The sequence below is a fragment of the Falco rusticolus genome, chromosome 6 (assembly GCF_015220075.1).
Source record: "Falco rusticolus isolate bFalRus1 chromosome 6, bFalRus1.pri, whole genome shotgun sequence".
Lineage (NCBI taxonomy): Eukaryota > Metazoa > Chordata > Aves > Falconiformes > Falconidae > Falco > Falco rusticolus.
The window spans coordinates 3,795,844-3,823,202 of NC_051192.1; the positions used below are offsets into that span (position 1 = coordinate 3,795,844).

Consider the following 27,359-nt stretch of genomic DNA (forward strand, 5'->3'; position numbering starts at 1 on the left):
TACAGCATCAACACTCCACAACAGATTTACTTGGCACCTACGCCTAGTATAAAACATGCTTTCCTCAGCTGCATCTGGGTATTAGTACCATTCTGCTCGAGTTCCAACTCTTTTCTCTCAAGTTATACAATTAGAACAAGTGGCTGGCATACTACGGCTATTTTGAATAGCCTTATCCTTTTGGAAAAATCTTGGAAGTTTTCTCAAATGCTGTTAGATCCCTGCAAGTTAATTCCTGGTTAAACAGCAGCAAAACCATGACTTAGAAATACTTATGGATCAAGGAACAGCTGAGTCTACTAACAGACTGAATACTGCAGAAATATCAGTTTACTAGAGAAATTAAACCACTTCAGTAAAGTATTTCTGAAGTTATATGACATGTAGTTTGTTTCTTTAAGAATAAAAATGTTCCTTGCAACTTCATTCTCTAGTAATTATTCTCCTTTTCTCCTTCCAGCAGCCATGCCTTTACTGATTAAGGATAACCTATTAATGGACTTTAGTCTTTATTTCTTCTGTAGATTATCCATAAAAACATGTTTCTTTATTTCTCTTTCTTTGGCAGTTACTTCAAACACTAATCGCTCTCTCTTCTTAAGATCAGTTTTGTACATGCTCCTCCAAGACAGAACAGTTAAAGGCAATTATCTTGACAAGTTTCCTCAGCAAAAGACATGAAGAGCTGCGGATAGAAAATAAAAATGAAATTTGCAATTAGCAAAACTAGCAACAGAATCTAAATTTTTAGCTGAAGTTGTTCATACAGAACAGCTTGTACACATTAAGACATCAGACTGCAGAGCAGTCCTTCAGCACACATCAGCAGATACTTTCTAGATCTGTTTGACTGTATGTTACTTTGCTGCATAAGGAACATTTTTTGTAGATAGTTCAGAGACTTAAATTACAGTATCAGTCTTCAATTAGTTTTCTGCTTTTATAGAAAGCAGAAAATGTGTTTAAATGCCAGCAAGCCACAGTGTCAGCTTAGGACTTGGTTCCAATTCAGTCCTCAGAAGGCAGTGTTGTAAGGGCCTACAAATACAAATGAACTCCTGGAAGAGTTGAAAAGTTAGATTGTTTCAAAGCGTTTGATTTGTTTCCCTAGCCAGACAACGGATTAATTTAACAAGTGGCAAGAGCGGTCTCTTAAGATCTGTTTAGTACATGTCCAAGCAGTAGCTGTCTGAGATTTACTACAATTCTTGCAGCAACATAGAAAGCAGCATAATAAGCTCCTCCTTGTTGTAAATGGCCTTAAACACACAAACCACCTTGCCACTCCAGTTGGCTTACACCTAGGCACCAAAGCTTTCCGCAGAAACAGAACATTATTAGTGTATCTGCATTTGTGTTTTTGACATGTAGGCACCTCATGAGGTATTGTCAACACACCATATGCTGTGCTTCCTGCATTTGCTCCTGCACCTTCTACATTACTAATTATCTTTGTTACCACAAGAAAGAAACTAGAGTGGGCAGGTGAAACAGTTGGGGGTCAGAACCGGGGATTATTAAGATAATAAATTTCAATTCTCAAGTTACACAAAAAGCTAATTTTCCATCACCCACTACTACAACTAGAAAAGAATGGGAGTGTTAAGAAAGATGGTGGAAGCTGGCAAGCGATCATTTAAAAAGCACCTGCTCAAAAGACCCTTCTTCCTCTTCCACAAACAAAATGCTTCTTTATCTTTTCTCATTCTCCTCCATATCACCAAAATTAACAGTTAATGAAAATTACCTGCTGCAGAGAATTCTTCTTTCTCCTCATTTCCTTCAAGCTCATTTTCCATATACTGCCATTTTCACAAAGCTTTAATGATGAAGAACTGCCAGTTTGCTGAAGAGAACTTCGGGGGTTGGATTTTTGTTTGTTTTTTCTTTTTTTTTCCTTTTTTCTAATGACCCTTGTTTAATAAGTTACTAGAGCTTTGGCTGTCATAGGTTGGCACTGTACCCTTCATCAACAAACACTACGCAAGTTGGCAAACTAAAAAGGATGGCATTTGTTATCAAGGCTCTAAAAAACTTTTGCATCAATTGAACATGCCAGACACATCCACAGTGGTTTAAATTTCTTAAAATGAATTTCAGACAAAGGTCAGGAGGCTTTAAGCCACTTTAATGTTTGAATTTCTGAATTAAATGTCAGTCACAAAAATACACAAGATGTCACCTACTGTAATTTGTACATTTCATATGTGAATTACCAGAGCAATTAAAGCCTAAAAGGAGTTTAGAGCACAGATGAAAGACATGCCCAAAATTTCTGTGGACAGTACAAGAAATGTGGTTTAAGACAAGACAAACAGGAATACAGTTTCAGTGGAAAAGAGCAGCAAGAAAAACACCTTCATATACCCCATTTGGCAACAGCATGAATATACTTCACCTTTTTTGGTTAAGTCTGATTAGAAAAAAAAAAAGACAAAACACCCTCAAACTACTCAATACAGAGAAGTTGTGTCTTAGCCTGTGAATCAAGAAAAACATGTTACTGGTTATCTTCCAGTATATTTAACAGGAATACCTAATTTGTACACTATCTAAAGGAAACTTGTAGAGATGTCACAGATAAGGTCACTAGGGAATCTAGCATATGTGTTTGACTCTGGAGTAATTAAGTCACCTTTAGGCTTTTCATTGCAGCCACTAAAAGTCTACTTAAAATTGGGATATCACAACAGTTACAGGAAAACAGGACTATAATTAATTTAGAAGCCAGCAATAGTGCTGACTAACTGCCAAAATTTAGAATTAACTTTTAAAACAACTTGGTGGCTTTTACATTGTTTTATGCAAAGCAACTACTAAGTACTTGCTTTGCAAAAGTATTCCAGGCACAGAGTGCAACTCCCCTAAATACTAGCTCCTCAGAATAAGCAGCAGTCTAGCACAAGACTTCTACTGAAATACTAAGAAAATACATCTACCTCTAAGGTTAAGCAAAGCGAAGAAATTAGAGGGCATTAAATTAGAAGGCATGTAGAAGTTCGAGCAACTTAAGGGCAGTGACAGTTTCACTGCCGACCCCAAATTCTCAACCTAGTTTCTAGGATTCCCACAGAATTTAAATACTTACATACAAATGCCTGACACCCACCTCACATTCAGTAAGTTCCAAAATTAAGTTTCTTCTTCTAGAAGCATCTGTACTACACTTCCCAATCTCACATTATTTTTCCAGGCCACCAACAAATCCATTCACTCTTCTGAGGGGCAGCCTTAGTCCTTGCCTTTCTAACCCTGAACCTAAGACAGTATGACAGCAGTTTAAGCTGCAAGACTTCCAAGCTGAACCCAACCAAGTCAACAATTTATTGAACCTTCACAATTACACAATGTTCACAATCTGAGTTCTGCTTATGCCCCATTCATTTTTTGTATCCAAAGCTGTGAAAAACTCCCGCCACACATTTTATAGCCATCACCTTGTCGGACCATAAACCCAATGTAGTACTCAAAAGTTGGAAACCATCTCATTTCACTTCAAATCTGGGTGCCATGCAACAGAATGAATTAAACAGGTTACAAGTAAGCAATACATTTTTACAGGTTATCCAGAAAAGCAAGGGATTACTGGAGGGGAAAAAAAAAAAAAAAAGGAAAGAAAAGAAAAGGCAAGGGAAAAAACATAGAAGCAGCAGTAATTGTACCAGGTAAGTAGCACAGATCACAAATGGGACAGTAAACTACTGTCATTCACTTGGTAGTTGAAGAGTTGCGACCTCCTGCTCTTCTGAGTAAAAATTCCCACTAAACCCAGTAATTTTTAACAAAATCCCAACGGCCAGAATTGCCATTGTATATTTCACAGAATGGCATGGGTCATGAAAGAAACACAGACATAGTCTTTACCAAAGAAATATTCCAATGGTATGTTAGCAAAAGAATAAACAGCATTTCTATGGAAAAGTATCCACCATTTGTTTTCTTTAGTTAGCCCAAAAGAGAGTGCATATCATAGCAATAGATCACAGTTATTTTCTTCTGGACCTCTGAACACAAGATACATCTATAGAAGCAGACTACAAAATATATGTATTGACCTTAAATCTTGGTATTTAGTTAGTACTTCCTACAAGCTGTTAAGAGTTCCCTAGGCACACAGAGATAACAAATGGATCAAACATCCACCAAGTTTCAGAAAGTACCCCAAATATTAAAAAAGAACTCCACTTTGAACTTCCTTTTAAGTTATTCCATGTCTTTCTGGGACACATTTGCTTTCCCAACTATGACTGTTAATCATTGGGAAAACCCACGAAGAAAAAAAAAAAAAGAAGCTATTTATTCTAGCACAAGAGTTTCCTTCATTTAGGAATTTGTCTAATGATTTTTAACTTCCTTGACTCAGCTACAACTCCACGCTCAAAGCTTCTAGCGTTGAGGACACTAAACCAAACTTATCCAATAAACAGAGAGAAACTGCGAACTGCTATCGTCTAATTCTTGCACCTTAATGCAAACACATACACATTTTTCAACTCTGAATTTGCCAAGGGACTGCTAACTTGCTCTCCTCTACTTTTTAGTCATATAAACAAATATTATCTACAAGAATTGAAAAAACTGAGGCATGTTTTTGATAGCCCAGATAATGTAGTAACTGAAGTGTCAAATGCTTTATAAAGTCTAATGGTTTATCTTTAAAAAAAAAAGCTAGAGAAAGCAGACAAATTTCATTTGGGATTAAAAAAACCCCTTAGTTATATTTAGTTAACACACTTGTCCAGTCAATTTATGGTTTCCTTTGAGGAGGTGGCGGCATTTCCCATTTTCTGGCAGCCACGATTTTCAAGAGGATACAACTATCTAGACATGATACACCCACAGCTCCTCAGCATCCCTGTTACAATTCCTAGCTGTTAAAGGCCAACTACATAAGGCTGCCGACAGCCTTTCATTCCACCATCTTCAGTTAGTCTCCATCCTGGAACTACAGCATGAACTGTGCTCTCCCCTATGCCTGCCGATGAGTGTAATCGTTGTCCCTTGAAGCTATAGTAACTTTTTGCCCAATACTTTCAGTTACACTTCTTGGAAGCTTTCCTAGAATTCTGATAAACCACTGAACTCGTATCAGTTCTCAGTTTTTATATATGATCTTAACTCAAAGGTGAAACTACAAAGGTAGAAGAGAGAGGTCTTACAGCTGATGTTAATATCCTAGCTCAGTATCTCACCTGAACACAATCATCAAGGAAGGCTACAAGCATTTTGTAGACAAAAAAGGGCACTGCCGGAAAAACAAACAAACAAACTACAGCTTGTTTTAACTTACCTTTGGAAGCAGAACATTTCAAGTTTTAAATGTGTTATCCCCAAAGCAGCCTAAATTTGTTAATCCTGCCTCTAAAGAAAACACTGTGACCTTCAGTGCTGGAGGAACTCAAAAAAAAAAGATTAATACCTAATTCTTCAACATGGCATTTAAATTGCAGACATCAGAGATAATGAACCAAGGCAAAGGGGATTGCTGGATTTGGGATTACAGTAGAGATCAAGTCAGGTTAAAGCCGTTACAGCATTCTGGCACTGTTGTTCTTTGCAAGTACACAGAGTAAGTGTTGTAATTCCCCCTACCACGTTTAAAAAAGAACAAGTCTTACTACAAAAACCTTATTTTGGATGCATTTATTCAGTTTGTCGATAACAAGAGAAGGGATGATTCTTCAGAAGATTCCTCCCTTCATACGTACATCAGGTTCTACCACCTCGCCCCTCAGGATGCAAGAAAGACTGCACAAGTCTTCGGAAAAGCCTGCAGTTTACTCCTTAGTCACCACCTAATCCAGTCATGGCTCTGCTCAAGCTCCGTCAGTCATTTTCAGGGAAGCCACTTGGCCTCTGGCTGGCAGCTGGCCAGTCACTTCTGCTATGCTTTATTTAAATCCTCCACTGTCCACGGGTCTCCTCCAATATGAGATATTAATGGCTTAAGGCCATCTCACAGTCAAGTAGCTATTCTAGGATATCACAGGGAAGCCCTAAACCACTGAAGCAAGAAGCGAACCTGAAATTAGAGACAGCTACTGTTGCCAAAGCCTCCACCAGACAGGAAAACTAAAGGAATCAAGAGTGTAATTGTAACGATAAAGGCCAAATCCTCTTAAAACACCCCTCACCTTTATTAATCTTACAGAACACATTGGAATAAAAAGTATATATGTTCAAATGAAATTCAAAACATTAAAATTTAAAATGCATGGGCTTATTCTAAGTGTTCAGGACTGAAAAGCAACCTGCAAAGTCTGTCCAATTATAGTAGGGATTCTACAATTTATATTCATATACATAAATGCTATAGCTTTTCCTATCTGAACCCAGTTGCAATTACAGAGCTTTCAGGAAGTCTAAATGAGCATAACCTTGATGGTACGGTGAAGTACTTGGTTTAATCCTGCACCTATATATACAGACACACAACACTGTCTACTCAGCTGCAGATAAATTAAAGTTGTCTTCAAGAAAAAAAATTGTCAGAGTGAGACATAAGGACCCAGTAGAAACACCGAAGAAAAATTTGCAAAGCTGCTTCAGAAGAAAGCACGATCAGAGTGGAACATGATTTTACTGCAGTCCTCTTCCTGAATTTGGAGGAGAAAAGGAGCCACCAAGTCAGAGCATACATTGATTGTACCATTCACTAGATCCCTGTCTATCCCCACAAATCACCTTACACAAGTTTGATGTAGACAGAATAAAAACAAAAGGATAACTGGATTGCTTTACACTTATCTCAGTTGTTGCACCTGTAATATATGTGAATATTAAAAGTTCTCTATTCTATTTTACTATCTCCCTGGTGGAATTTGCAATATGTCAGGTAGATAAGATAATTAACAGTGCTAGAGAAACAGTGCAGTGTTTTAAAAACAAGGTGAGGCAGTGAAAAGACTGTGCCACATTTAAAAAACTAACAAATCTTGTTATTTGAAAAAAACAAAACCTCGTATGTATGAGAAACCATAACCTCTCATACAAAATAAGAGCTCTCACTGGAAAAAACTTGCATCACTGCAATCTGTAAATAAAACTTGAGAGAAAACCATTCATAGGAACAGAAGTGTTAACTTTATGAGCTAAGGTACAATTCCCTGCGTGATACTAGATAATTTCACTTTTGGCAGTTCCCAGCTACTCCTTGTTAGAAGCAACGACCCAGTTTACTTATGTAATCACTACAGAGCTGGCATTTCTAAAGCTTGCATCACTCTTGAAAATTCTCAGAACCCTGTAATTTTAAAAGCATAAAGGAGTAACTAATTCTCCAAAGGCCAAGGAAAGTAGTTTCCCAGAAAGATTCTAAAGCAACTCAGCCTTCAGTAGGTGAACAATAAAGTTCTGCCACCACTAAATCAAAGTAAGTTCTGATGCAATTAACAATTCACATTAGGAAGTCTTTGGGGTAGGACAGGTTGGTCCTCCATGGCTTCTGGAAGAGTCAAAAAAATCTGCAGGATACTAATTTATTTGTTCCACTTACGTTAACATACTGTTTCACCTACAAAACCTCTTTCTAGGTTTACTACATAAGCCTCCTCTTTAGCTAAGGGAATTGAATAAACTTAAGCGAAGAGACCACAGCAGCCTTCTTTCTCAACTTTAAAGGTAACTGCAATAAAGGTTCACCTTGTGACTCCGCTGTTACACAGAGAGACCACACTAGGGAAAATGAAAACAAGACTACGCTATCCAAGCAGAAAATTTGTAATCCAAGCACAAAACAAGGTAGAAGAGGAGACTGCAAGGCAACAGAATCATTAATGACAAATTTTAAACAGAACAAAATATAGATCTTTATGCATAACAAAAGAGGAGCCGAAGAGTTTTACAGAGCATTTCAAAGAGGACAATTTAAGTAAGTATAGTGCAAAAGCTTTATGGGAGGAAGCATAAAACATGACTGACAATGACTAAAAGCATCATGGAAGTATCAGTTAAGGGTCAACATCTTAATAACAAAGAAATGACACCAACTTACACTTAATGGGATACCTAAAAGGAAACTAAACCCAAAGCGTACTGATCTTGTTCTTCAGGAGACTGATGGATACACATCGGATATCGTCCACTTATCTTTTTCATTTATTCACTTCATTAATAAGGATTTTTTTTCCCTTCATTGGCAAATGTTAACATGGAAAATCCAAACAAGAACAAACAGTAAATCGTGTCATGCTTGTGTGGAGTAACAACTTCAAATTTAGAAAAGTAAATAACAGAACAAAAGAAACAAAACTTCACTCAAAATATTAAGCCAAATTATGCAAGCATCACTGAGAACCTGGAGGGACTATGAACAAAATCAGAGTGTTTGCCAGTAATTAAAAGATATTATACATAAACTATCATTTAGCATCCTATAGTCTGTCAAATGAAGACAAAACTACCCCAAAAGAGTCCAAACACCCATTTTACAGGTAAAAGATTCACTAGGCAATTAAGCCTCCTTCAGTTTCTTCTTTCTCTGCAATAACTTGGAGATGAAACAGGTTTTGTCCAAAGCACCTTCCCAGAAAACAGACAACATTCAAAACTTCAACACAAAACAATAAAAGTTATCCAGCAAAACTGAGAATTAACCACTGGCTGACCTACATAGAAAGAGGGACAGAACAGTTACTTTACAAGAATACATTAACTTGACCTAAAGCCATATTGAAATACAATTTTCTATATATATACTCTCATGAGGCTGCTTTCAATTATGCCAATTTAATTCTCAGCACTTCCAGATACAATGAAACAAAAAAGAACTGGGAAGCTTGAGCAAACAGTCCTCTAGAACAATCCCATTAAAAAACTCTGCCAAATTAATTGGTAGTTCAATACCTCCCTCCAAAATTAACAGCAACAGTCAAGAAGTTAATTATATTCTCTGTAATACTTCCCATCAAGCACTCTTGCCACTAGATTGATGAGGGATGTGAAAGGTAGGCTTTCTTTTCTCTGCATTGTTTAAAAAACATGCTTCAGTATGTTGTGGAAGTTACTGTCACTTGAAGGTATAGTATTTGTTACCATGCTTGCAAATTTAAACTTATTTTTGGAATAATTTTCAAAGAGCTAAGGGCAAGTGTTGCCAACATCTGTGGAACCAAAAACTGTACCACTTAAAAATAATTTGTAACACTCCAAATACAAAAAGCAAGTAAAACGAAGAGTAGCCCACTCTTCCGAAGTTTCTGAACTTCCTTATTTTGCTTGTACCAAGATTATCAGAAATAACACTGAACGCCCTGACTCCACAGGCAGGAAGAAAACCGATAATCATTAGATAGGTTTCATACTACTACTCTTCAGCAACGCTGCGAGCCTTAGAAAGGAGTAATAATACTTCTCTTTGCAGAGGGTTTTTCAAAAGCAGAAGACGACCTACCGTAGCCACAGAACCCTCAGTAGAGAAAACAAACCTACTCCCTAACTTCTTTAAGACATGGCTACAGGCCTGCTTGTGCCTGATCAGATATATCTCACATATCTATCAGGCTGAGGCAAATATGAAAGGTGAGAACCTAGCTGGAAGTGAAATGGAGCATGTTATCCTCTGACAGCAACCGACAAATGTACAAATTGATGTTATTTGTTTCCAACGTATCTGGTAAAGTTTCCTTGCCACAAACTGCTCGCCAACTTGTGCAAGCAAAGAATGGGAGATCAGTATCAGTTAGGAAGTAATTTAGAAGGTTTCATTTTTTCACGGGGGTTCAACATAACAGATGCACTGTACTGCTGCAAGTGGTATTTGAAGAGGGGAAGCAAACAGTAGAGATACATTCTAGAAATTAAGAAAATACATTATACTGCATCATATAAAGTACACAAGGCTATATACTACAGTTGAATATAATTCCCTGTTCACAGAAATAGGTTGGAAATATCCAATAACAATGTGACCAGTTCATATTTCTCTACCAACTGATTATCTCAAGTTTTTAGATTTTAACAGTGTATTCAGTAATGAGTTAATGCAAAGGTTAAGGCTTTGGGAACAGTTATACAGATATTTTTTAATGGATCCGAGAAGGCCTAGAGGAAAAAGAAAGCTGATGCAGCTCTATGGCATACAAGTCTACCAACAGTTTGAAAGACTCAAACACCCTTGAGCAGGGAAGTTTAAGTGCCAATTCAGCAAATACTGCCAATTCACATGGGCTATAACACAAGGACTTAAAACAGATTTAAGGAAGTCACACAGGTCAGTCAGTATACATTACTTGATCAAAGGGTCTAAGAGCACAGAAACAGGTTGCATAAATAGATGTTATCACCAACCCTTCTTCCCATTTAAGAAACTTACAAACAGTTCAATGCCACTTAGCAGGAAAAAGGGAAAGCCGAGTTTGAAACAAAGCAGATAAGCATCTTATGGCTGCCGAACAAGAAGAGAGAAGATGGAAACAGTACAGTACAAAAAAAAATCATAAATGAAAGCAGACAATTACTAAAATGTCATTCAGGGTCTGTCACAAAAGAGACTGAAGAACACTGCAAATAACTGTGTCAAGGACACATCTGAAAAGAGAAGACAGTTCAAAAATGGGATTTGATTTCACAAAGTCAGAACAGAGGATAACCAAGGAGGCAAAGATGCAGACAGAACTAGGCAAGATGTGCAAATCGAAGCGAGAAGCAGACCATACAGAAGGGGAATTGTTGCATAGACAGAGAATCTGCAAAATAGAGACTGTATTCCAGTATTGTTAACCATCTCTAATAGTTAATGCTAATCTTAATACTTAGTGCCTTTTTTATTATTATTTCAAAAGAAAAAAACTTCATCAGAACTTACAGCTATTAAATTGAGATAACTTTATGCCACTCAAGGACTCATGAAGAATTCAGCAAAGAATAAAGATGAGTCATAAGGTTTGAAAACAGGCTCTACCAGCACTGTGATCCAATACAGAGCTATGAAAAGCATTGTAATTAAAATATCAAGAATTTTACAAAACATTAAACAGGTCTTCTGGGCATTACCAGCTTCCATTCTAAGTGAATACTTAATTTACAGCAAATTAGGAATTTTTTTTTCTGAAAAGGATGCAGTGCAAATTTCCAAAGTCTTCTGAGTATCTTTATCACAGACTTCCCATCAAAGGAAAGCAAAATGAAACATAGTAGAAGACAGAAAACTACCACACTGCATTCAATTAAGATTTTCACTGCTATGGAATATTCCAAAATCTTGAAACTGTTTTCTTTACGCAACCTGTGTCATGGAGAAAATACTGACTCTTTTAATCATAATGCTGAGGTGATTTTCATTCGGGAGTTGCTTATATGAAGTAATATTCAAATGCAATTAAAAAGATAGAATATTTTATGTTAAGTTCTTTAGGGCAGGAACTGACTTGGTTCTTGTATTTATGTAAAGGAATGCAAATATTTAACATTGAGTATCATAGAGACACCTAGCACTTTTGCTACAAGCTAATAAAAGGGTACTCAAAGTAATTAGAATTCCAACTCAGTCTCAGTAGCTTATAAAGAATCATATTTTGGATAACTCTTCAAACATTTTACATCTCATTTACTTATAGATGTTAGCATTGTATTTGGTAAAGACTAATAGCACTTGCTAAAAAAAAATATTCCTTCATCCTGTCAGAAATCAAAGCTTATTAATCGCTGTAAAATTAAAACCAGCTGTCCTGAAGAGCTGTAAGTTTTCCAGAGTTGTAAACGTACATAAAAGCAAGCATAAAAGTACACACAAAGCAGCATTAGAAAAATTACTGCTATTTATAGGGTCCACAGGTCCCAAAAATAAGTCAAGTGGATGCACCCCTGCAGAGCCTTGGTGACTTCCAGTAATAATTACCAGTCACTCTGGAGCCTCACAGTCAATCTAGTGATTCTAGTCCAAGACTCAGCACAAGTAACTGCATTCGTCCCCCAAGGACTGAGACAACTGTGCACGTACACACAATTTGACCACAGAACCACAGGCTACCATCTTTCTGCTACTTCCCATCTTCTCTCTTCAGAGGCTACATTTACTGCTTGGAAACCTTAAAGGCAACATACATGCATACGTTCGTACACCAGTCTGTAGTATGAACTAAAATTAAAAATGTTCTTTGATTTGCAAAGTGTTTTAACTATTCTTTGTGAGATGCTAGGTAACATGAATTGACTACACAAAACATTTATGACCCTACACATAGGCTAAACACCACCTCTGAGAAAGTAGCCAAGATAAAACCATCACTAAAAACCACTGACTCCCACTCAAACCAACTCTTACCAGTTCTTCCAGGATCTTCAGCTGCTCTGTCCCCTACTACAGAGCATTACAGTACCACTACAGCATTACATACAATGCCTTAATCTTAAATCACCATCTTCTATTTCCCCTCAATTTTAGTCTTTCACTTATGTAACTTTTTGGTGTCTCACCAAGGAAGGGAATCTGGCCGCCTTCTAGCTCGTTTTTTCAAGGCCTCTCAAAAGAGAATTTTTCGGATCGAACTCGGGCAAACTCAGCTGCACCAACACCAGAGTTGCACTCTAACATTCAAAACTACATGAGTTCAAACTCGCTAACCTTCCATATTTTGTAAATTGCACTTATCACTAATCTGACTTTTCAATGCACTATCTGAAATAAAAAGCTAACAGCAGCGGCACCCAATGCAAATGCTTTAATCTTATTATTAGAATAACCAAACCAATAAAATATTTCAGGAAAGTACCATTTTTTTTAAGAATCACTGAAAAAGTTTAAGCAAGGTATAGATATTTCACTAGATGCCCCATGAAGAACAGTGGTTAGAGTGCTAAGATAGCCTACTTAAAGTCAAATATAAAAATCAAGTCTCTATTTATACTGCACTTTTTGTTACTGTCATTTAAACATTTTCCTATTTGTCATGATTATCATGACTTTTTTCTAGACTTGTTAGCAGCTCTACATGCAATCAAACTTATTTGGGACATCTGAAGTGTTCCTTTGGTGTTACCAACAAAATGGACCCACGACTGCTCAGATACCGAGGTGCTAAGCCTGTTAAGCAGCAGCTCAATACTAAATTAGACTTGCCCAAGGGAACATCCTTACAGATACAACACTGAAAAAGCTGTTCAGTCATCAAGCTAGCAAAGTACATAGTTATGTTCTCCCTCATAAGCTCAGGCCTAAAGCCATATTCATGGAGTCTATTTCAAAAAACAGTCCCCTCTGCTAGCCATAGTATCATTGAGCAGAGGGAATTCCAAGTGACTTCTTTCAGCTTCAGTGATGCTATTCAGAACTTACATGTTCAGCAATGGAACAACAGTTGTTTTTTATCTTTTACTACCCATTACAAAAAAACCAAAACACCTGGTAAACATACATAGAGGAGCTATTCACAGGATAACAGAGAAGCAGTAGAGGTCTTCCTTCCCAAGTTTCCAGCTGCTTAAAATAAAGGGCAAAAAGCCTCCACATTTGTCACAAATATACTGGAGGAAGACAAGTATTTCCACGGCATTTAAAGATGATCTGAAGATTATATTCTTGTAAGAATCACAGCTGAATCCACTTTCCCAGTAGCTGAGTTTCTTCCCAGAAACATATTAACCCTGGCCCTCCTTCCCGGGCTTCCTATCTGTGACCCTACCCCTTCCTCTCTGCCCCTCCTGAATGCTGACTGAAGTTCTTCAACTAACAAATGTCTTGGTACTTTTTTTTAATTCCTACTTCACCTTAGACAATGATTTAAAGTGTTTGTGAACTTCAATCTGACTGCATAAGCTTTTTAAAATAGGCATGGTATCAGCTTACTGGGGGAGTTCCGGTTTTTTGCCTTAAGTTTGTTAAAAAGTGTCCATCAACAGCAACTTCACAAATATTCACCTGAGTGTATTAACTGGCACAACCTGTTCACAGCTTGGATGCCAAGATTTTTATTGGCAGTTCATGAGGAATGCCATCCTTCAATCCAAAGCATTTCAAGGGTTTCTGAGACTTCTTTAATGCAGTTAAGGATTATTTATATCACTAGGGATTCTTCCTTAATTGTGGAATGGAGTATCAATAGCAGGGCCAACTGACTGCCAAGTTACAAGCAAGTCAGCTATCATCTCCAGCCCATTTTGCACCAACTACCTAATTTTCCCAAGCAGTTAAAGTAACAATGTCCTAGTGACTGTGCTAGGTATAATCTAAAAGCGATATATAAAACATTTTAATGGTCTTTCTGTTTGTGGAAAAGGCCTAATACAATAGTTACTAAATTAAAATTTTCAAGATACACATTCAGAAAGTTACATAAAATGTCAAGATTAAATTTTCCTATTTAAAAGAACTATCACTCCAAAAATCACTTCACTTGAAAAATGTGGGGTTTATTCTTAGAAACACTTGCAAGTTTAAAAAAACCACCAAACACAAACCTCTCCACAGACTTGCCATTCCAATTCTGTAGAACAGACCTGTATAGGAAGACAAGCCATAGTTTAACCTGGGTTAAACTCATCTCAATATTCAATATTACTAAGGAAATATAGTATTTCACATAGTGACCAAAATAATCTAGCTACATCATACGTCAAGCAGAATATATTGCTTCTAGTTCCGTACTTAAATCACTAAGAAATCACGAATTTCAAGTCTTTTAAGATCATTGATCCAGGGAAACTGCAGTGAAAACATTCCCAAAATACTTGAGTTGGTACACCGAAAGATTTATCCATTCCAGATTAAAAGATGTTGGTCCATATTCAAGTCTGTCCCACTTCATTCAGCACATGAAGGCAATCTTTGCAGCAGATCTTTCTCAAAGTGCTGGTGTCAAGATTAGTTTAAGCCATGACATCTAAGAAACTGAATCGCTTTTATGAGATATAAAAGGCCCATTTCCAGGTCTAATCTCTAAAATAAGTCACTTTAAGTGGCTAACACAACGCTACAACGATGTTGAAAGGCAGTGTATGACCAAGCTTTCAACCGCTGCACACCATCACATGCCTTAAGCCAAACGGACACACGCAACGCGTTTTCTAGTGGCTGCACCAACTCAAACAATTTATCAGCCCCAAATTCTCAACATTTATAGCAGTTAGATTTAGACTTACTTATTTTCAGAGCTACAAACACATTATCCATTTCCTACATCACATACTAACATTAACTTCTAAACAATAAAAAGGACCTCGGATAAGTTATTATCCCACCACGACCTCAAACTTTTTCATTTGTAGAACAAGGCCAATATTTACCAGCTTCACGAGAGCACAGCAAGACAAGCTCTTATGGTCTTTGGAAAAGAAAAAACATGTTTAAGTAATTTATATAATAAAGTCAGCCAATAAAATTCTTACAGCTTCCAGGAGTCCTAACTTTTTTCTGTTTTAATTAACAGAGGCATGCAAGTAAAACAAAATACTAATTTTCTTACAATACCCTGCTCAGAAGGTTCCAGCTGTGTAACCTTTAAGCATAAGCACTTTTCACTCCTCTCTTTTGACGTAGACCCATTCCTCCCATCATTCCTTCCCCATCACTTCAATCTTTACTCCCCCATCCCTCCCATGCTTGCTCTCCCCGAAGCAGAGGAGTTTTATCGTGACAAGGACATCACACAGTAGCACCTTGCCTATTTCTGATGATGATTCTGGCAAAGAACTAGCACGTAGGAAGCGTGGGAACAGCCAGCCCGCTTTACCCCTGTGGTCCTTCTATAGGAAACACACAGGAATAAACAAGCTTAGGAAAAGATAAAAACCTACAGGCCAGAAGAAGGAAAGGACAGAAAACAGGGAAATGTGTCACTAAATGAATTGGCTGCTAATCAACAAAGAACAGTGCAGTGAAATTTTTCTCCTGTCAGAAGTTCACAAATGATACTACCCGAAGCTGGGAGAACAGGCTCAGGAGGAAAGAGGAGGGGCAAGGAAAACAAGAGCAAATTGCTTTCAAGTTATATATTAGCTCAAATTACAAAAAGTTTGTCCTATGAACACAATTTTTGGTCACCACTCCATGAAACTAAACCAAAAAAGTCTTAACACTTTCATGCTCCACTACCATAAGGATGTATTTGTCTTTACTGCCTGTGTTTAGCTGTGTTTTGTTAAAAAAGGGGAGGGAAAGCAAAAATTCTTTTTTTAGCAGGGAAATCAAAGCAATGCTGAAAATCTTATGCAAGTGTAATTTATGAACTACAGTAGGAGAATACAATATTTAAGTACACCTACAATTTAAAAAAGCTACTCTTTCTGCAACACTGTCAGGCAAGCACTGATTCAACATCCAGCTACGAGAAAGCTGTTAAGAGCTTCGTTGCTAGATTCTTCTTCAAAGTATGTATTATGTCAATCAAAACTGATAAATAATTTTCTCATAGCAGCCTGGTCTACAACTCAACATCAGTTTGTATGTCTTTCTGACATACAAAAAGAAGGGAAACAAGGAGGCAGAAGCAGATTGAGAAACCGTCACTAAAATGTGCATTTCTGCCTCATTTGTCCCCCCAGAAATACCAGAATTACTGAATGCTCCTTTTCTAGCACTGATCAACAGAAGATATTCCCATCTCTTAAAATATGAATAAACTCTCAATTTAGATGTTATTAACTCAATCCCTTAATGCTTCCCCTTTCGTGTTAAGCCACATGCCTTAGAAGAGGGGTGGTTCTGAAGCTCCCGAGGCATGCCCATCACAAACCGCTTTCTCTTGAAGTACCCAACTTCCAATCCTCCCTATTGTTAATAGTTTAACCACAAAAATACAGAATTCTACTTCTACCACACAGTGACACAGGATTACTTTTTAAAGTCTCTTCTCTCTTCACCAACAGGAAGATTCTTCCTCTGTAGATCACAGAGTTAAATAAACTTCCATATTCAAACTGGCCTCTGAACTACTCCTCTGAAAATTACTTCCAAAATAAAAACTTTTATTAAACAAACTGGCTTAAATAAGCCTACCAAATACTTAAGACCAACACATGAGCTTCACAGTTTGAATCCTCAATCAAGTCATTCCACCTGCAGCAGAAGACCATCAGTAAGCTGTAAGATGGACCATGTGAGTGCCTCTCAGTTCCTGCCACCTGTTACAACACTGAATAGACTATTCAGATATCTGTAATGATAGCGGTGAGATTATTATTTGTTAATGGTAAAACTAGGGTCATCTTCAGCTAAAACCAACTTATTTAATACCCTCCTCCCTGCTAAATAGTAAGCAATGCTTAAAAATGGTCTTCTGAGGGTTTTATTGCAAAAAATATTTTGGTAGTTCTTTGCTTCAGTGATTTAGAAACACTGTTAGATCAGCTTCAGCTGGAAGAAATGCACCAGAAGCACCACCACTCAAGTAAAACAAGTTAAAATATCTGAATAGTCTAAGAAGATAGGTGCACTACATAACACTGTTTGGGTGACTCCTGTGGAATTCTGTCTTCTGTCCTACAACTATAAATCTCAAGAGCTGGATATAAACCAGAATACAGACCATACCAAGAAAACAGATTTATCTACCCTAACCCAAAACTTGTTGAATAGCATCTATCTGTGCTATTTACCTTTTCCTAGAAATTACTACTCATAGGAAAAACTTGCTACGTCAACTCTGACGGAAGTAGCCTATCAACATTACTTCTAGCATTATGTAATGGACTCATCTTATGCTCTGCCTGATCGATTATTTTAGAACTCGCTAATACCAAAGCATCCAGAACTACATTCTTTGACTCGTTAGACGTTTATGTGTTATCTTAAGCTACCTACTAGGAACACAACAATACGTTCATCTCTCTTCACTGTAACTGTCATCTCCCTGGCCCTGTAAGAACACAGAAAAAATGTTACACCAAACTGTGAAAGAGAATTGCTCTATTTAATAAAGTAAAGGTTGAAACAAGGTCTACTCTTTCATTAAAAGTCAACTCCTTCAGTGAAAAATCCACAAGGTAATGACAGTAAAAATAACTAAATTAACTGAAATGAAATGTTTGGGGTTTTGTTTTTTAATGTTTACCAGCTGTTTAGTTTTAGCTTGGTTTTCAGACTACAAGGCATCTAAGATCAGGTGTTATCAGAATCAGTGTACCGATACAGCTAGGGTGACAACTCTCCTGGTGTTGTTACTGCTTACACGAGCAAACAAACACCTTTACTGGCAGACATAACATCCAGCATAACTTTTTCCTAGCATCTGCATTTACACATTGCAACTGATCATACACAAAATCAGTCATGATTATACCATCAAAATATGCTAGGACCATTTTAGTTACAGCAGAATCAAGAAAAAGTAACTGAAGTTAATCATACATGAAAGTTCATTACAAGACACTAACACACACGGACATCATGGTTAAACAACATTTTCTTTCCTTTCATGCATGTTAGCACATCTTGTCAGGCAAGCCTTTGAGAACAAAACTTTCACAGAACCACCACCTAATGGCAGCATGAGCACAACTGTCATATGGAAGGCGATCACTGTTCATCTATATATTGACAGCAATTAGCGGTATCGCAACCACGGTGTAATTTTTAATCATAACTTTTTTCAAAGTCTCCACTTCATTAATATCTTGTTCTCAAAATACAAGCCTTCTTTTCTCAGTCTTAACATACTCCAAGCCTGCATGAAGGCATTCAGTAAACACGCTGGTTTAGTCCCCAGCTGAAACCAAAACCTGTAGACATTTCAAAGTATTTCTCCAAATGCACATTTAACAAGACATTAAAGCATACACAACTAAGACAGTAGGAGCACGGCGCATTGGTTTCTGCTATAACTTTATTTTTCAGAAGAACGACTGCAATTCCCTGCTTAAAAACAAAAGGAAACCCATTTTTGGCTCCCAGGCCCTGTGAGGTCTGACATGAAATGTGATAAACAGCTGGCCTTGTTTTTAAAGGTTTAAGAACGAAAAAGTTCAAACCACTTGTATTTCTCCGCTGTAAAACCAAAATATTGCCAGTCTTCCTGCAGCCAGGGTACTGGATAATTTAGGCTAAAATAAATGTTTATTAAAAAAGGGCGTTGATTTCTTGGCAGCGGTGAAAAGCAGGAGACACCCCTAGTGTCGACGTAAAATACTACAGGACTCCATACTGTATCTCCGGGTGAATTTTACGGCAGTAGAAGGGAAATTTAAACCATCATGATTTAAAAAGCAAAGCAACCCAAATGCACACACCTGCCCATACGGCCCTACCTTCTCCCCGCAGCCTCAAAGCCCACATCCCCATCCCATTTGAGGCGTCAGCTCTCCGAACCCGGCCCCGTTAACGTATGCATTATGTGCCCCCTCTCCCTGCCATGGGCTACGTGCATTATAGCTTTCCGGTCTGCACATGAACAGCGAAACGCCGCCGCACGGCGGGCGCGGGGGGGAGGGGGGCACCCCCCCGAGAGGGCAGAACAACCCTCGCAAGACACCGCTACCACAACGCCGGGCTCGCTCAGGGCGCCGCCGGGGAGCAGCCGAAGCGCAGGCCGGGGAGCGCGAACCCCCGGCCTGGGGAAAGGGGGCGCGCCGGGGGCGGGGGTGAGGGGAGGGGGGGCCTGAGAGCTATGCGGCGGGGGGGGGGGGGGGGAGGCCGGGCCCGCGAAGCGCTGCCGGGGCGGGGGCGGGGAGGCAGCGGGGCGCGGGGGGCCGAGGCGGCGGCTGTGGGCGGCGGAGGGGAAGCGGGGGGCCGTGCCGGCCCCCGGGGAGAGGCGGGGTGGCCAGCGCGGTGGCCCGGGGAGGGGGGGGCGGGGGGGAGCCCAGCGAGGCGCTCGCCCACGGGAGGACGTGGACGGTGAGGGGCGGGAGGCGGAGGAGACGGGTCAGAGGCAGGGCAGCGGCAGCGAGGCGGGGCGGCCGCCGGTCCGGGCCGCGGGGCCGTTGCCTCGCCCCCCACCCCCGCGGCTTGGCCCGGTCTGGAATATTCCGACGGGGCGGGAGCGGGGGGCTCCGCGGGGAGAGGAAGCGAAGGAGGGTCCTCACCATGGCGGCGGGTGGGCGTTCAGGCGTCTCCCCCGCAGTTCAATCCACCGAAGCCCGGCCTCGCTGTGCCCGTTCGGCGTCGTCGCCGCCGCCGTGCCCCGGGCCCACCGCTGCCGCCGGCTCCGGCTCCCCTCACTGCGGCAGTGGCTCGCGCTGACCCGCAACGCCGCGCAGGGAACGAGGGAGGGGGCGCGAGCGGCACTAACGCTCAGCAGCGGGGGCGGGGCCTCCCACATCCGGGCACCCGCCGCGCCGAGCACCGCCCTCGCCGGGGGCGGGGCGCGGCCGTGACGTCAGGCAGCGAGGCGGGGGAGGGAAGGCAGAGGCGGGCAGGACAAAATGGCGGCCAGAGGAGATGTGGGGGCGGTTTCGATTGCTCTGCGGGGTTCCCCAAGGGTACGGGGTGGGGGAGAAGCCTTTGTGAAGGCAGAGTTGTGGGGTCTTGGCTCTGCTGCTAGGACGTCCCCTCTGTAAGGCGTTGAGTGTTATCTGTTGCCACAAGATAGGCCTGTGCTAGCTTCCTCAGGTCTCCTCCTAGGGAAAGGTTCCCTCGGGTGTTCAGGAGCTATTAGAGCAAGCAGCTGGTTGCCCTGGTTCTCCCACGTGCCCTCTGCTTAGGTTGGCCTCTCTCAACTACTTCATCAGCCGTGTTGCTGGAGTCTTTGCTGCTCTAGCTTTCTTCCACAGGTTATTTTTGCTAAAAAAAATAAAAAAATAAAAAAAACGCAGACAGGGAGAAACCTCAGCATAGGTGGGAGTGGTGCTTGCTTTCCTGATGTTCTAGTTGTTACTTCCCTCAGGGGTTTTTAACCTTACAGCTCAAGAGGCCATCCAGGCTGGAAGGTGCTCCAGCACCTAACAGATTTTAGGGTATTGTGTTTCAGTAGTGCTAATTACACAAAAGGAAAGGAATTGTGCTGTAATTAGATTATTCTTTAAATGCATTTACATGTATGTTTGTGTGCTTGGTATCCTGGATAGTTTACAAAATAAAATGACTGAAACAGTTGAATGCAAACAAAGATGAAAGATTCGGTCTTAGTAAGCCCTTTGAAGCAAGATTTAGGGCAATGCAACTGCTTGCATAAGGAAGGATGACCCTCAGGGAGTGATCTCTGTATTGTAAAGTTTTAAGTAGGCCAGATGACACCTTTGAAAATCTCTGTGAAGGGTAAAGAAAGATAGTGAGTAATGATGGGTTGATTTCACATTCCCTTTGCTGTTTTTGCCCTTCTCTCTGTGCTCGATCTGCTGAATGTGTTTATTTTGGAGCACCATGACACAGCGCATAACACTTGACAAATGAAGTGGTGATGTGAAAATAATAATTACATATAAAATACTGTTGTGTTAATACTGCCAAAGAGAAGATTCAGTTGATGTTGATGTTGTTTTTCAGGCATTTGCTATCTGGCTCACAATAGCTAGAAACTTTGCCAGGGAAATGCAAATCAATCCTGCCAAGTTCAAGGTGAATGGCAACCTCATTTGTGGGGGAAGGGAAGGCTGGATTATTACTTTAAAACCAGGTTAATTTTTTAGGACCATAGCCGAGCATGAACTTTCCAGTCTAAAATGGTAATTTCTTCTCTCTTCAGCTTCTGTAAAAGGAACTGCCTTGTCACTGTTGGCTTGTTTGTGGGAGTCTGAGCTGGTCTAAGGCTAGCAAAAATTACCTTAAGAATTCCTGGAGAAACCTGGGATCTTGAAATCAAATGCTAATGTGCAAATTCTAAGAGGAATGGGGAATCTCTTATACTCCGTGCGAAGCCTGCTCAGGAACCTAGATAAATAAAGGGAGACTGTGAAGATCAAGAACAGATTAGAAGTTTTGAACTGAAAGATAGAAGCCAAGCATGGCTATAAATGTGCAGATCTTAGAAACTGTTAATGACTGATGCAGGTTCAGTTTGGAAACTGATATTCAGCATGCCTTCACATCTGCAGAACGGGGTGAGGCTGGCCAGGAGGAAGTAAGAGTGGATTAGGGACATTGCACAGAAAAATCTGGGAAAAATAAGTAAAAAGAACATGGTGATGAGTGAAACTAAATGGTTATGAATAAAAGGTAATTTTCAACAGAAGAAAACAAACCAACCACTAATGCATAACCGTAAGCTTTGAGTTAATAGCAAATCAGAAAAAAAGGCCTTGTTGGTAAGATCCTCTGCCTGGCCTCAGTGAGAGATTATAAACTGTAAAATAGTCTGATCTAAGGAAGGAATCTCCTGGCTTTTGTTATTAACAGACACGTGTGGCTAGGACAACTCTTCTTTTTTTTGGGGTGGGGGTGGGGGGTGGGTGGGGGTTGCAGAATCTAGTTGCTAGGATGTGTGGGAATAAAACATTCCTAGATTTCACTTAAAACTTGTATTAAAACTAACTGGACTCTAGCCAAAAAATGAAATTATAATAACTTAAGATCTCAAAAAAAAAAAAAAGTTTTGATGTAAAACAGTTTTGCTGCTTACATCTCTCTCACTGCAGCCTTATCTAGCAGATGCAATTCTGGAGTAAAATGAACTAAATGAAGTTGAATATGGCTAGAATTTCTATTGCATAATGTTAATGGACTGAAATAAGCAGGAATGAGGAATACAATACCTTAATTGTTACCTTTTTAAGTTCCAAGTAGAGACAGCCAAGAACTTAGAAAATATAATTCTTACCTTGTAATGCAGTTATGTCATTGCTAGTAGTTTTGAACCTCTAGATGCAGTACAAAGATGAGCTAATTCATTGTTAATTTCTTTTTCTGTTGTGCATATGTGTTGAAGTTGCTTTTCTTTTCTGACTTCTAAAAGTTAAAAACGCAAGATGGCATGTGTTAATGTATAGATAAGAGTCTATATAAAAACATGACTTGCATTTAACACTTTGCATTATATTATCTATATTTCTGACTAGTCTTTTTGCAAATACCGGTATTTCAATTTTCTTTTTTTTTTTTTTAGAGTAAGCTTCAGACAAGTCTGTATTTTGTCAGTTTCTGGTTTTTAGTAAAGCTCATCTGCAACATAATTGCAACCATTCAAACTAGGATAAATATGTATCTTCATGTAATTGTAAGCCTGTTTAGCTACAGCTAAATAAACAGGTATGTAAACTGTACCTGTTTCGGTTCTTCAGTGTTATTAACAGTAATGACTTGGCTTACATAGTGCTTGACCTAATGCCTGGAAAACAGTTTTTGTGTTTCTGCTTACGTGTCTGGACTACAGCTGCAGTTCTTTTGATAGCACGCTTCTTTTAAACTGCTATTTGTGATGCCTTATCTGTCTTCAAGTTTTGAGTTTTTTATAATATAGCACGTCTCTTTGATCCCCCAAGCATATCTTCCTTTGACTTGCCTTGCGCTGGTCTCCATATAAACATCCCTTACTCAGAAACATAACTGGATGCAATTTGAATGAAGCATTCCCCCCCTCTGTTAACCCAAGGTGAGGGCTGCCACCTAATTAAATAATCTTCTGCCCTGACCCTTTACAGACTGTAAGCAGCTTTTCCTAGCAAAGCAGGTAGGCTCTTGGGACAGTGCAGTAAAGCTTCAGAATACATGATTTTTAAGCATGTGCATATTCTCATGGGCTCCAGTAGTGTGTTATAAAAATAAGTAAATCCTTTCACTTCTTTGATGCTCTAGAAGGAGAAAAGGAAAACCACCGTCTTTGGCTTTGAGGGAAAGTGCTTTCATCTATAGTGGGTGGGAGAAGCAGTATTTTATCAGCACAAGAGGAAGCCTTTTTAGATAGAAATTAAAACTGTCCTTTCTCAGCATCTGTGAATTGCCCTGTTAGTGCAGGTCTTGAACTCTAATGTCTGTAAAAGCGATGCACCATATTGATTACTCTCATTTCATTTGTAATAACAGGTAGGATAATAAGCAAATCTGAAGATACAATACTGAGTAGAACTGACAAATGGTTGGAAAGATAAAGCGTGCCTCATTATATCTCCTTTACACCTACATCTGTCGTTTCAGTTGAAAGAAATCAAAGGGAATCTGCCCTTATTTTCTTGCATATTTGTGAGAGTATGTATAAATTGCCAGGATTTGGGAGGAGAGGGAGATGATGCTTTTCAGATCCAGTAAGGCACAGCTGAAAGAACTGGTCAAATGAGAGGGTAGGGACACAGGAGAAGGCTTTTCACTTTACCTAGAAAACAAAGAATACGGCTCTCCTTAAGACCAGAAGAAAGCTGTGGGTCACAGAAGCCTTGTGAAGCTGTAGGTTAATAGGGTAGTTTTGGGTTAACCGTTGGTTCATTTTGCATCACTGCAGGATATTGGATTTTAAATTGCTAGAGCATGTGCAGATGTATGATTGTCTCTAGCACATGTGCTTTTACTGAGACAGTGGTTGTAAATACTTCTGATCTGTGGATCTTGCTGCCCAAGGTGGCGTGAATTAAAAGTCCTGATAGCAGGATTATTGTTTCGGGTACCCTTTTCAGCTCTTGGTGGTAATTAACAGCCCCCAGAGACTTGAAGCTAGAGACTGAAAATCACTGCATGAAACTTGGTGGGTTTTTTTTTTTAACTGGGTTATAAAGAGTGGTCTTCTGATTTCCTAACCTTACTGCCAGTTCTGGCTAGGATAAACTGGGGATAAAAATGCATTTGATATCTTTGACACTGTGCCTATAATGGCAGAAGATATCAGATAGCTCCCTACAGAACAAATATATGGAAACAATTTGCAAGAAAGATTGAGACTAAAAGGTTACATTTTTCTTGAGACTGTGCTGTTTGCATAATAATTTCATGTAGTGATCTTATTTGCCTAGCAGCTGATAAGATTTCTTGATGGCATCCAGCTGTAGCTACGCTTGGTATAATTGGCCATTTTTTCCTGAAGACTTTTGTTCTGGGGAACCTTTAAGAGCTGTGGGCTGACTGCTCAGAGACCTTGTAACAACTGAGGTAAGTGCTGCAAGCAGAAATACAGTGATTTATGGTTTTTTTTCTTCCACTGTTGTGCTTGCCTACCACTGTTTTAACGGCTTGCTGCTTTTGTTTAACTCTGCTAGAGATACACATGTGGCAGTCTGACTTGTGAAGTTCTTATCTTCCTGCAGTAACTGAGTAGGCAGTAGAGATTGGCCTGCACAAGATATTAATGAGCTATTAATGTATGTAACTTCAATCTTGTGGAAACAATTACTTGAATTATTTTAAGTTGGTACCTGTTTTATTACTGGTCACATGTTGGCTGACAGGTTCAGGTTTGGGCCAGTATAAATTCTGAAGATGATGACTGAGGTAGCAAACTAGACCTATAATTTAATAGTGAAACAGTGGAGTCTGAACTGAAACAATGCCAGAAGTTCTAGTTCTTTTTTTTTCTTGTGGTAGAGAGAAAATGAGAATTGCTTGATTGTTGATCCCCTAACAGTTTGAGCTGGGGACAAATTTTGAAAACCAGTAAGTAACCTGACTCAAAACTAATAAAAATAGATGTTGTTGTCATGTGGAGTACCTTTTAATGTATCAATATCCGTTGCAGGGAATTTAATGAATGTAGCATCAATTTTTGTGTCTGTTAACCCTTTTTGTTTTCATGTAAGAGAAAAAGAATTGCATTAACAAATGCTGTCTGTGGTGTGATATGGTAAATTGCATCCATCTTAGCTGTGCATTTTTCCATAGCTTTGATTGCTGTGCTTTCAGTACTCATGTAATCTGTTTTCATTTACAGTGCAGTCATCTGTGTGAAAAATTAAGCAGCTTGTTAGAGCTGTCAAGGAAAACATGATGCAGCATGATCAGATGTATTCATGTAAATGTTCAAGGCCCCCTCAGCTGAGGAGATGAGACCAGACTGAGGTAAGCACCATGCGTGTGTGATTCTCCACTGTGTGCCTCTGTTCCATGCAGAGACTTTCTTAGGAGTGTGTTAAAGAAAATGTATTTTGAATGAAGAAATGTAAAGTGCTGAAGCTGCTAAGTGGCAGAACCAGGCCTTGTCACTTGTATGGCCCTAATCCAAGGCTGATTTAAAACTCAGCCAAGTTAATCAGTGGGAGAATAGAGAAAAAATAGATGATCAATTTGTATACACGGGTGCTTTCAGAAACACAGGTGTTTTTTAAAAAATTAGTATATGTAAGTAGGAATTGCTTGTTCAAAAACTAGGTGTGCTTGAAGGATTGTGTGAGTTAAAGCAGGCAGAAAGAAGATCGTGATCCGAGGAGGACTTTGGAACTGAGGCAGAGACTGGAACCAAATAGATAAATCAACTGGGACAGGGTCAGGTGATGGATTTGCAGAACTGACAAGACCAAAGGAAACTTCTAAAAACTTCAGACGTTGGCTAATGATTTGATAAGTGTATATAAACTGTGCTGTATCCCTTTGTTCTTTGCCAGTCACTGAGGTGGTGGCCCAACTCTGAGTTGTGATTGAAATAAGCCTAGTGATACCCATGGCTGTGTGAATTTTGCCTTTAACAGAGTGTATATTGAGGACAATGTGGTTTGTAGTTTCAGTTTGAGACACAGGACAGAGTGTAACCCCGTATGTCAACTAGGTCTGTTTGCCACAGGATGTGATTTTTTTTTTTTTTTTTTTTTTTTTTGCCACAGGAATTCAGAAGTGCATCTAAGAATTGCAAGGAACTAATTTGATGCTAACACAGAATACAACCTGTGTGTATATAACAGGTTTTTACTACTTTAGACATGGTGAAACTGGTTTTGGTGATGCTGTTTCCTTGAAGTGCAAAGCACCTAGTCTGTCACCTGTGCCTGTCTGCCAGTGTTTGGATCACTGTTGAATACTGTTTTTTTCATACCGTGGTAGACTTTAAATATTCTGGATCTGCAGCACAGGACTAGAAAATTGCCTTAGCTCTTTGGTGGTGGGTGAAGTTTCAGTCCTGCTTTGTTGCTTTCAGTAGAAGAGTGAAATTACTCTCGCGCTGCTGGATGGGGATTCTGTTTTTTGTTCCCATAAAGCAGGTTCAAGTCCTGAATCCAAAGTGTTTGGACATCCTAGGTTTTATCCTTTCCCCTCGATGCCAGAAGGGATAGATACTGCTGCTGAATGCTTACACTTTGCACTTTTAGCATAGTATGGTCACCTAAGGAATCATAAAAGATGTAGCTTCCTGGCACCCTCCTCTTCCTTAGAGAAACAACAGTTGAAAGACTGCAACTTTTTTTTTGTGCAGAGTCAATACAGCTGCTGGGAGCTCTTGCTTTGCACAGAGGTTAAAGAATCCCTTACAGGAATTAACACTGATTAACAGCCAGTCCAGCCAAGTTGTAATCTGAAGATTTTGTGTGACTTAAATCTTTGGGCCTTCAGGTTGCAAAAGAGTGCCTAATTAAAAGGGGCACTTGCCAGGGATGAGGTGCAACTTGTTACTGTGATATGCTGTAAATCATGATGTTTCTGCTTCATACCT

General features: G+C 39.5%; 1 protein-coding gene and 2 long non-coding RNA genes across 3 annotated transcripts in view; 2 read left to right on the forward strand and 1 right to left on the reverse strand.

Moving 5' to 3' along the window:
* PPP3R1 (protein phosphatase 3 regulatory subunit B, alpha) overlaps positions 1 to 20,193 on the reverse strand; it is a 40,998-nt gene extending 20,805 nt beyond the window's left edge. The window contains exon 1 of the mRNA XM_037392909.1: positions 19,951 to 20,193. Coding sequence (XP_037248806.1) covers positions 19,951 to 19,953 — 3 coding nt within the window. The 5' untranslated portion in view covers positions 19,954 to 20,193. The remainder of the gene's footprint in view (positions 1 to 19,950) is intronic.
* Positions 692 to 4,275, forward strand: LOC119150394. Its single transcript, XR_005105049.1, has 2 exons — positions 692 to 2,499; positions 2,559 to 4,275. It is a non-coding gene; the product is annotated as an uncharacterized LOC119150394 (long non-coding RNA).
* A 2,685-nt stretch (positions 20,194 to 22,878) lies between the features above and the next one.
* On the forward strand, positions 22,879 to 27,056 carry LOC119150090. Its single transcript, XR_005104938.1, has 4 exons — positions 22,879 to 23,047; positions 24,739 to 24,874; positions 25,650 to 25,777; positions 26,536 to 27,056. It is a non-coding gene; the product is annotated as an uncharacterized LOC119150090 (long non-coding RNA).
* The last annotated feature ends 303 nt before the right edge of the window (positions 27,057 to 27,359 follow it).